We start from the raw sequence: 11,945 nt of genomic DNA, 5'->3' as shown, positions 1-11,945 counted from the left end.
CTGTCTGTCCTGCCATGTATCCTCTCTCTGTCCCTCAGTGGGAGCTCCCTACATGAGGAGCAAATCAGCAGATGGTTCCCTGCTGGAATACATTTCCTTTGCCATTTATACTTTATTGTACTGTTATAACCTTGAATCACTCCCCGCTGTCCCTAAAGACATATTCTGCTTTGAGGCCTTAAGTCTGTCCGCGGAAGTTTCCTGTGCAAACAAGATGTCATATTTCCTGTGAAAAACGAGTGTTTTAGAGTGTGAGATTTGCTTAAATTAAACAAATGGATTGATGATAAAGCAAATTGTTTTGTCTACACATGTTTTCTCTGATATATATGCATAACAAGCAGAAAGCCTGTGAAAAGCCATTCCAACAAGACAAGTAGCATCCTCGCTCTCACCCTCTCTCCACTTCCTTCCTGCCTGTTTATCTTAGCGCTTAAGCGTTTCATTTGAAAATGTCTCTATTGATGGTTTTTCTAGACATGATTCTGTATCCTGAAGACAAGATTAATTTTTAATGTTGGAAGCACATGCACCGTACTGTCACCCACTCTGAGATGAGTAACTTTAATATGCTAATTCTCATCATTCTCAGCCAAGGCAGGCAGCCTAAGCAGTGATGGGCTGTGCTGCTTTAGGACGGGAAATACATGTTATTGTGATATTTGTGTAGGTGATATTTGTAGACTCCCACATAAAGTGACAGTGCTATGCAGTTTGAAGCTTAACGCACAGTACAGAAGAACATAAAAGCATGTTTGCTGGCAGGAAAATAACATGAACAGACACACATATTACTTATGCATCTGTACAAATATACAAAGGCACATCACACACATACATACACAGACACCTGGCAACTAACGAATCCCTGAGCCCCTTCAGATTTTTTGCTAAAACCAGGAAGGCATTATACAGTGAGATTCATGTGAGAGAAAAAGATGCAGTAGAGGTGGTTGGATGGAAGAAGCAGATCCTAAGCTGAGAAAAAAAGAGGAGATAAAGCTCTTGTGGAGCACATTGCTGTGAATATTTCTTATTTTAATCACCTCAGAAAGTTTAGACTTTTCATCTTTTTCCCATCCCATAGCTGTGTCGAGGGGACCATGTGCTATGACAGCGACGAAGCTGCTGCGTTCTCCATTTCCAGTTTATCAAATCGCTCCTCTCCGTTGTCGTGGCGCCAAGGTCAAGCCAGCCCCCGTCTGCAAGCTGGTGAGGCCCCGTCCACGGGTAACACCCAGTCAGAAGTTCCCATCCGGATCAGCCACAACTCTCGTATCCACCTTATCGAATCCCTGGATGACTCGGATCCGTCCCTTCTGAAGGGAGATTACCTCAGCGACAGTGACCTCGGCGGGAAGAGCCCAAATGAGGATGAGGAAGATGATGTTGATATTGATGATCTGGGGAATGGGTAAGTCTCTTTTATTTGAAAGTGATGAGCTATCATAAGAATACTTCATGAGCACATGACGCTGCTGTTTCATTAACGATCCTAGCATTGCTTGTGAGGTGAATCCTGCCACCTCCCAACTGTTACAACCCCACAGCCGCACTCAGGCGTGCAGTTACTGGTTTACCGGCATGACAAAGCCTTGCTCAGCCCCTCTGTAATGCATCACAAGCCCCCTCTCATGGTGTCTGCCTTGACACTGGCAGCTGTAGCCCCCCTGGCGCAGCTGGCTCTGCCGTAGTCATAAAACAACCCTCTGGCAAAGTCCAGGAATGATGTCACCATCAACAGGGCCCCCTCGGAGAGATCATCCTGTCATATTGAGCTGCCAGCTTTGCCATGCGGAGGACCCCTCGCAGTGTTGGCTCACCAGAGCCCCCTGGCAGAGTTAGAATGCAGATGTCTTTGGAAAGCTGGTACCTCAGTCTGCCCAGCTAATGTGTGATCAGTCAGAGATGTCAAGGTCAAAATCAGTTTTGTTTTTAAACGAGCTGTTGATTCCTTGGATCAAAAGGTTTAATGTTGAGATCACATCAGAGACCAGAAAGTGACTTATTTCAGCTTAGATTATCTGAAATGTTCATTGGTATGCTGTGTTGTGTATGCCTTTGTCTTTGAAACTTTGTTCCCTGTTATAGACGCCTTTTAAGGTATTGTTTCTCACATCACACATACACACATTTCTGTTCAGTTCATACTGCCTCCACATGTCATTGTCTCTAATAGTCATTTGTTAAATGCCAAATAATGGAATATGAGGAATGGAGTGGAATAATCCCAATCATGTGTTTGGGTGTCCACCAGTGTGTCATTTATGACAATAACATGACGAAACATGTGTACCGTTCCTCTGTGAACATACAGTGTGTTGTTGTTGTTGTTTTTCTTTGACGATGGAATCAGGTCATAAGACTGAGCATCTGGTCACTGTTGTTAGTGTTCAACTTTATTATTTAGCTCCCTGAGTCCTCGTCAGTCTGTCTGTCTCTCTCTCTTGTGACTTGATGAACAATGTAGAAGTTGTGTAAGTTGTGTTCCTTGGTTTTGGTTTGTTTTGGAGAACTCGCGGCTCTCCAATATGAAGGGGTATGACACAATTTTCACTCAGTTGCACATGCAGTATCATGTTTCACTGACCAACTCTAAGCTCAGCAAAGAAAAACACATTATCTCATCATAAACTATGAATATTGCAGTGTGTATGTGTAAAGCTGCACGGCTCGAACAACTAAACTAAAAAAAAACCCCTATTGGCCACAGATTGACATCTCCATGGTAACCACAAAAATGCAACCCCAGTCACCAGGAAATCAGTTGCAACACAGTCCGGTTCCCCATAGCATTACTGTGTATCTGGCTATGGCCTTCAATTAGTGGTCCTGCAGGTTTATGGTGTGCTTTGTGTGCAGAGAGGCAAAGAAAAAGGCAACATTTTTTGGCAGGCTAAAGGAAAACGATTGAGAAACAGAGATGAGAGGCAGACAAGCAGACAAGCAAACAGCAAAACAGGCTCACAGGCTTGAAGCTGTTTTTTTTTTTTTTATCTCTGTCTGCTTCAGATCAAATTGATTTATTCAAGATAGTAAAATAAATGTTGTATCATGATGTCTTTACAATCTCTAAAGCTGCACTAAGTGAGGCTTCAGGCAAGGGATGATATATTGTTAACATGTGTACAGTTGAATGCAACTAAGGACTATTTTCATCCTCAATTTATCAGTTGAGGTTCCCCTGATAGCTAAATAGTTAACACACATGTCATTTAACGTCCCCAAGTTGACTCCAGCCAGGGAACTTTTAAGTAAAACTAAAGGCTCATTCAATAAAATGTAAGAAAAGAAAGGAAACATGCCCATCATAAGTTCCTAAAGCCTAATGTGACATTTTCAATTGTTTTTTTTTGCTTCCAATCTACATTTAAAACCCTGAAGATATTCAGTTTACAGTGACATAAACAAAGCATTCAAAAGGGTGAAACCAGCAAACATTTGGCATTTTAGCATTAAAAATTACTTAAACTATGAATCACAAAATTGTTGTCTATAATTTGCCTGCAGCGGCCTCAAAGTAATACGCCTTCGCCACTAGAGGGCAGGCCAGTGCTGCTGTTCCTCCTTTCCTTGCTGCTCTCTCCACCCTGTCAACCTGAAGAAGCCCCATGCTGGATTACTCTCCCTTACCTCATAATTTATTACACATCCTCATCCATAATACATAAAGGCACTAGCCCTGTCATCCAGAGGTCACACTACAGTACCATATCTCATCCCACCATATATAATACATAGGACTTCCCTACATACATTATGCATCACAAACACACACATGTTCTTTGTTTGGGTTATGTAGTCGTTGTCTCTTTGTTCTGTTAAAAGGAAATGGAAAAGGAAACTGTGTCTTCGAATACTAGTTTGGTCATAAACATATACGGATGAGCTGGATTTGACTTATTGTGAGTCACATTGTGAATCACTTGAGTTATACTATATAGGCATGAATCACTTTCACATGCAAAGGTAAGTTTACTGTGACTGTACCGTGACCTGCCTGACACACCGACCCTATACAGACGCACACACACACACTGAGTCAGGACCTCTCATATCAGTTGTCCGTTTCCTGTGCTTTTCTAGACCGGGCCTCTGCCTGTCTGATGAGTTCCACTTACATCTGGAACAAGACCGCCCCCAGTATCCCCCCCACACTCTCACTCATACAGACGTAATTCTCACAGGGGAACAGGGCGAAGGGGTTACGCTCTCCTGTGTGTGTGTGTGTGCGTGTGTGTGTATACTTAATGTAAAACAGTAATGAGGTGTGGTCCAATGTAGGTTGTGGATTTACACCTTGACAGTTTTAATGGTCAGGACTTAAATCTGAATCCATCAGTGTTTTTTTTTTATAAACAATGAGTTGCGAAAGAGATTGCTGGCAGTGCCAAAGAAACATTTATCAAATCTACAGCTATATAGAGCCTTTTAATACTTTGTTTTGATTTTATGGCCCATTTATTGTACGGTTCAGTTTCATTTCTCTCATCAATCTGGTTCCAGCCGCAGCAGGCAGCTCTTTTCAGCAAGCAAGCTCTGATAATTCTACGTGTCCTTCACCAAAGGACAGGCAAACAAAGTTAGCAAAAGGTTGATGAACAAAATCAAACATATAACAAGCTAAAGATCCAGATATTTATTATTTATTTCAGAAATAAATCAGACATACCAGCCCAGACATGTAGGACTCCAATGGGATAGTAATAATAATGAATAATAGTACATTTAAATTGTACTGCACTTTTCATTTGCAGTGAAGCTACAGCGTTAACAACATATAACATAAATAGAATAACAGGATGAAAAAGCCTTCTTGAATAGAAAACGTCTGCTGGATGTGTTTGTAGGCTATTGCTTGTTAAAATGTTAGCTAACTTTCTATGGTGATAATATATCAGGACTGTGTGTATGGCGTTCTGGTTCGGAGTTCTTCTGCCCCCTAGTGGCCAAAAGTATAAGTGAGGTATTCCTCACCAACCTCCTTCCATTACTACAAGCTTTAATGCCTGCAACTGACTATATAGTGACTATTTATTGTCATATTATGATAATAGAGTCAAGCAAACAAGTTGCAGCACATAGGTAACCCCAAAAGATAACTAAATGTAATTATTTGTCATTAGTGGGGGTTTTTCTTTATAACAACACTTCTAAGTCTTTGTAGCACTGTTAAATGTTTGAGAATGTATGGGGAGGAAATTGAGCGCATCTTGAAATATCTATGGGCAGTAATAAGAGTACTGTGTCTGTGTGTGAATGATTATATGGCCAAACCGAATGAAGTATAAAGACTACATAGGTTTCTGAGCCTCATCTGGACTTGATAGTCAGTATTGATTGCCATTGTTGTTGTTCTGCTGGTGATAATGGGCTCAACATGCACATACACACGTATCGATGATTGGATGAGCGTGTGGCTTGTTTTCTGCCCTGCTGGGCGCAGACGCTTTTGTTTCCGGATGGAAGAGCTCCTATCCTCAGCGACCTCCCATTAGTAAACGCAAGGTTTCCATGGTTACGCTGCGAGACAAGCTGGTTCACTGCACTAACTGCCTGAATTATGAAAACATTTGTTTGGAGCAGCACAAACACACTTACACACACACACACACACACAGACACACTTTTATACACACACACACACACACACACACACACACACACACAAAGCTCCCTGAAGCTTCTGAGAGTCTGCAGGTTTAAGTGTTTTGGTTTAGTGCTGTCTGCTTTCTAGAAAAGCAGAACTGAGATGTTCACAGCACAATACAGAGGAACTTAAACAGAAAGAGGAACGTTTAAACAGAGATGTACTGTGTTTTCAACATAAGTGATACCTGAAATGGGCTTTGATATCATCAGTTGTTACTTTTGCTTCATGCCTGCCACTAAATGTTTGGTCTTATTCAAACACTGGAGGTCATTATCCGGCCCTTATCTGATGGCAATCTGACCGTATCAATGGTTAAGCGCTTCTAATTAGGTGTAACTCAATAGACCTTGTGATTGCCTCTAAACCTTATCTCCAGGGGGACAGGGCTGTCAAGGGTCGTTACTGAAGACCACACTCCAGACCAAATGCATGTGTGTGTGTGTGTGTGTGTGTGTGTGTGTGTGTATGGGTGTGGTTGGGTGTAGACAGCATAGTTTTTCCTCTCAGGTCAAACTCAATTCTGCTGTACTCTAACCCCATCTACTGGCCAAAAACTAGAACCTCACATACACATCCATGCATTGCACACACACACACACACACACACACACACAGAGTGAGAGGGAAAGAGAGAACCTAACGCAGCCTGACACATCTGATTAATAAATTCCTATTCCTACATCTGGATCCGATTTACGTTACAGGTGATCCACGCACTCACTTACTCACTCTCTCCCTCTCTTTCTCTCTCTCTCACACACACTCACCCACTCACACCCACAAACACACACACACACACACACACACTTCCTTCTGATGTGATCCTCAGTGGACACACCCAGGGTTTCCCTCTTGCTAGGAGCCAGATCTTTACACTATGACTCATACTGCGGTCACAGACCCCCTCCCAAAGAACAGCATCACACTCTCCCGGACTCTACACACTGCCACAACATAAGCTATGATCAAAATGGACTCTCATTATATACAATGGGTGTAAAGTAGAGAAAACTGCATTTTTGGCCTTTTTAACCTTGAGATGAAGTTGACAATTAATCTTTGACACTCAGATGATTAAATTCATCACAGCCATGTTCCCCATCTCCAGTGAGGTGTACAAGTGAACAGTGACATTCATCTAATAATTTATGACCCTGGAATTACATTTCCAAGATGGATTTCAGGATTTTGGGACAGAAAACAGTAGATAAATTAAATTTTGTTTTCTCACCGCAGCTATGAGTATACCTGATCTAAAGCTAACCAGCAATAGAGTACAGCACAGTCTTTAACAGCTTTGAAATACTTGTGTTGCATTTTTCGGTTGCGTTTCTATATCATTTCTTACACACTTTAAATGTCTTAGATTTGAAATTCTGAAATAGGTCCTTCTGTGTTTATTCTTATGGATTATGCCATTAAAAGACTATACCAGTGACTTGCATGTTTAGTCCATTTACTGGTGACTATTTTGCAAACTATGCTGGAGTGTTTCATAATTTTAAATCTGTTTTTCCAAGTAGTCGTTGGTTCCATACCATTTTCCATATGGTATGAAAATCACAGTGGATCACAGTGAACGTCATGTCAGCACTGATTTTTATCATCAGTCAGTTATGCAATCGTTGGGAGATAACCTTTTTAAAATCAATTACCATGGAACAATAATGGGAACATAATGCAGACTTGATGTTTACTGTGAGGAATTATACAACTCAAGCAAACCAAGAGGCAGTCAGATGATTTTTAAACCGTACGAAAATGAATGGAGACCAATGGCTTCCTTAAAAAAGTAAGAAATTACATATTGAAGAATCAGAAAATCTGCAGTATGGATTGAGAAATCGTCAGCAGTTTGATTAACAACAACACAAGCTAAAAATAACAAAAATAATACAGCTGAATCCATTATTATGCAGAAGGGGCTGTTTGTCCACTGAAAGACACCACAAAAGATAGATAAGTCTCTGTATGGATATGTTTTTCTGCTTTGAGATTTCTCCATTTCTCACTATGTATTTCTCTCTGTATGATTGTGTGTCAGAGACAGTGCGATTCAAATGAAAAGTTGATGAAAGGCAGATTGAGGTACGGTTCAGGAGGGTGACGGGCCATGTGTTGTTCTTGTCATCCACTACCTGCTCTTCTCTGGGCCTCTCTGGCTCTGTGCAGCGCTACTTTGGCTCTGTCTGCTCAGTGTGGCGTGTAATCAATTACTTTTCCTGTCATTATTGAGACGAACTTGACAGAGTGGAGGAGTGCACTCTTTCTTTGTCCCAGCACGTGCGGGCAAAACACTCGAGAGAACGCCCATAGTGAACACAAACAGCATTTCTGGATTAATCACCATGATCACATGAGCACATATGAACATATAGGGATTACGTTATCAGTCTGGACTGTGCTCAGTTTGAGAGGCCTTATAGTTTCATTTTGAGTTAACAAAGCATGACGGCCACACTTACATTACAGGATAATTACATTTATTTCATAATTAGTGGGTAAAATTATACTTTAATATATTGTTTATCTGCCTGGCTATTTTTCTCAGGGATGATGTAACGGGCACCAGCTGTAACAGCAGGACGCCGCTGACAAACAATAATGGCATTAATCTGTTTGTCTGCTACAGTGGCACAAACACACACACACACTCACACATGCACTCATATACACTCATACACACATGCACACACAAATACACACACACATTAAAAGATTTAACGGAGAGTAACATATGGGGCTGCAGGAGGATTTGCAGTCAGAAACCCCCTTGACACCTCCCATTTCAGTGAGAACAATGTCCTTATGTACCTTGTTTTATTCCTTTGTGTTTGCTGAGACTCTTGGAGCAATGTGGTTTGATTAGTAACATTTTTAATTTGCTGTCATTACACTACATTTCTTCACTTTAAGGCAAAACAAACAAGGCACAAAAAGTGAATTAGACTTTCTAGTAATTGTACGTTGATCCGCGGCGACTTTCACTGTTGCTAAAGGAAATATTGCTGTACTTCTTTTCTTTTCATCACTCTCTTTTTCCGTCTGTCTCCCTCTGTGTACACACACACACACACACACACACACACACACACACACACACACACATGCACACCACACACACTCACACACACATGCATGTATGATTACACACATACACGCTGGCGTTAATGTCCAAGCTGACTACAGTCAGTTGTTACAGGAATGCTTGACTTCTTCTCCTGTCGGTCTCCATGGATATGTTTAGTTTGAATACAGGCCATTTCATTATTGTGAAACATACTGATGTTGAGCAACAAACACATGTTCTAGATCAGCATGGGAACTTCACTTACAGACAGATTTGTTCAAATTCCTCTTGGATATGACTAAAAGAAAAATAACGTACCTATAAATCGCAATATACGTCAACTTCCTCTTTCCCACCCACCAACCAACAAAATGCCAAAACCACTGTCATGGCTACTGTTTCCTGGACGCCCCCCACTGCTGAGGCCCGGTAAATCTCTATGGAGACGCTGCGGCATAATCCTAGCTAATCCCTGGCTTCCTATGATGGCGGGGTTGAAAAAGAATAAGAGAACTCAGGGACTTGGTCAGCAGTCTGCAAGGACAAGGAGAGGGGGTGGGTAGGAGGGTTATGGTGGCCATAGTGTGTGTGTGTATGTGTGTGGACCCCCACGTAGTTCAGAGGGATGTGTTACCATGTCAACAAAGTGAGCGTGCAATGGAAATAAACAGAGTGTGAGTGCATGTGAGGGGACTCAGCTTTTTAACTTATAGAGGTCAAAATGTCACGACTTTTGGCCCGATGACCAATTTCACCCCGTTTCCTTCAAGGAAAGAGACACATCACGCTCTTCCTGGAGATGTTTTGAATTCACTTGATTTTATTTTAATATGATATAATCTCAACTCAACCTACAGAAGAGATGAAAGTGGGGAAATGACCTGAAAGGAACAACTGATTAGGAACATGATGCTAAACCAACAAGCACATATATAAACCATATAGAGTGACATCATTCAGTCAACAAACCTTTGCTTATAAGATTTAGACTAAGACTTAGAGGAAGGCCTCAGATTGAGTCTGTCAGTGGTCAATGAAGACTACAACAAAGAAATGTGTGTGTGTAAAATATAATAGAATATATAAATGGTCAGTTCACCTAAATTACCAAAAAATTAAACATATTTACTCACCTCATTCAAGTGGTATCTAGATATGCAGATCTTTTGGTTTTATTTGTCCAGGGTTTGTGATATTCATCTCTGTGATTTTTCCTCCACTGTAGAAGTAAAAAACATTGCGTCCAACCAAAAGACATGAGGAAGCCGGGATGCGTGTAACCAAAGTCAAAGTCCAAAGCATAAAATGGGGGTTTGCACCCCCTGCTTCTTCGGTGTGCATTCGTAGCCAAAACATCTGTGCACTTTTTTCCCCTGTGTTGTATTTGACAATTTGCCTCCGCTACAATACAATGGAAGACAAAGGAATTTTGTTTTAGATGCTCACTGCATTGAGGAAAATGTCAGTATGTTATTTTTCTTCACTTAAACTGCAAGATACAATTTAAGTGTCTTTACTGTTCAAGTGCAGATTCAATCACACAGGGATCACTACACGGACACACCACTAATCCTGTTAAAAAGGTATACTGACCATTGTATCAATTAACAAAAAGTAGTTCTAGTTGCCTTTTCTAAATATTGCAATAATGTCTTCTTTTCCAAATACATAACAATTCCTCCCTTCCCTTTTGATGTACTCTAAGTCAACAGCAAACAAAGAGAATATGTTTCAGGGAATAATTGATAACTATAATTTAAACAGAAATAAGGCCATTACCATACTACATTAACTTTTTTTTTCAATTAGCAATCAGTACAACAGTCTCAGTGAAGTTAAGCCTCTGAGGGTCTCTACTGTTTCTTTCAGGGTAGCGCTGTACTGGGGATTCAGAGTCAGTTAAAAAAAAATCAGTGTAACAGTGTCCTGAATAATCCACAGACCTGTCTGGAAAGAATTTTCATTGGAACTACTTTTTTACTAGATTTTTTTTTTTTTTTTTAGCTCTTTATACAAATCCTAGACAGATGCCACAGCAAGATATAATAAGCGGACTGAGGTAAGTTTTTTGTGTTAAATGAGTATAGTCATTAAGAGAGGAGTTTGAGGAAATGATCATTCCACAGAAGACATTCCTACAGTAAAAGCCAGCCCCTTAACCTATGCACGCATATATATACACACACACACACAGACACTCCCACTAACCCGACTCTCACCCATTCATACCCTCCCTCTATCTATACTGCCTTTAAAGTACATGCTTAGCTCCTCTATAGGGGGTAAATGAAACTGCACGGTTAAGGACAGGCTTTTTGGAAGCTTTGGGTGGAAGCCTCCTCAAATCTATGCTACACACACACACACACACACACACACACACACACACACACACACACACACACACATACACACACACACACACACATATATATATACATACAATATGCACACTAGAGCTGAGCCTTGGAAGTTTAACAATGGGGTGTGACGGGGGTTTGTAATTCGCATTAGAGTTAACCTTGTCTCCCTCCCATTGACTCCCACCGTGTTATTCTCTGGAGTTGTTTCGACATTAGTCACACACTTTTCTTTCTGCCCCCCCCACTATCGTTCTCCCTTGCTGTTCTCCTCATTACGCCATCTCTTAATCCCATCTTTTCTTGTATGCACCAATGCTGCCAACAGTGAACATATCCTGATTATTTTCCCAGAAGACACAGGCTGAACTGGTTGCAGAAACCTGTTGAGCTACAGTGTATTTGAAACTCAGTAGCTCATTGGCTGTTTTTTTTGTTGTTGTTCTTTCGTCTTTGTCTCTTGAAACAGAAAGCATCTTTGAAGTCAAGTTTCTGAGCAGTTCCACTTCATATTGTCCTCAGCTAGGTTAGACCTCAACAATAAGGTCCACAAGCAAGAGCCTAATTAGATGCTCTTGGTGGTCAAGCCATGGAGGGTCCCTCAATTAACCAAAATAGCACCTTCATAGACTGTGACATACACTTTGATGTTCAAGAAGACAGAACATATCTAATTAATTTGGATGTATGAACCCTCTTTTTGTGCTTTGCCTCTACACTACAATACAATGGAAGTGAATGGAGTTTTGTTTTAGATGCCCACAGTATTGAGAAAATTACAGTACATTCTAAAAAAATCAGCGTAACAGTCCTGAATAATCCACAGACCTGTCTGGAAAGAATTTTCATTGTAACTACTTTT

The 11,945-nt window shown here is 40.9% G+C and overlaps 1 protein-coding gene across 6 annotated transcripts in view; it reads left to right on the top strand.

The window, feature by feature from the left end:
- LOC122982366 (neuron navigator 1-like) overlaps positions 1-11,945 on the top strand; it is a 109,291-nt gene that overhangs the window by 52,875 nt on the left and 44,471 nt on the right. For all 6 annotated transcript variants that reach the window (XM_044351604.1, XM_044351607.1, XM_044351606.1 and 3 more), the window contains one exon: positions 1,088-1,414. In XM_044351604.1, the coding sequence (XP_044207539.1) occupies positions 1,088-1,414 (327 nt within the window). The remainder of the gene's footprint in view (positions 1-1,087; positions 1,415-11,945) is intronic.

The sequence above is a fragment of the Thunnus albacares genome, chromosome 5 (assembly GCF_914725855.1).
Source record: "Thunnus albacares chromosome 5, fThuAlb1.1, whole genome shotgun sequence".
In the NCBI taxonomy this organism is placed as follows: domain Eukaryota; kingdom Metazoa; phylum Chordata; class Actinopteri; order Scombriformes; family Scombridae; genus Thunnus; species Thunnus albacares.
Note: the sequence above shows the minus strand (reverse complement) of the source record. Positions and strands in the feature narration are given on the sequence as shown.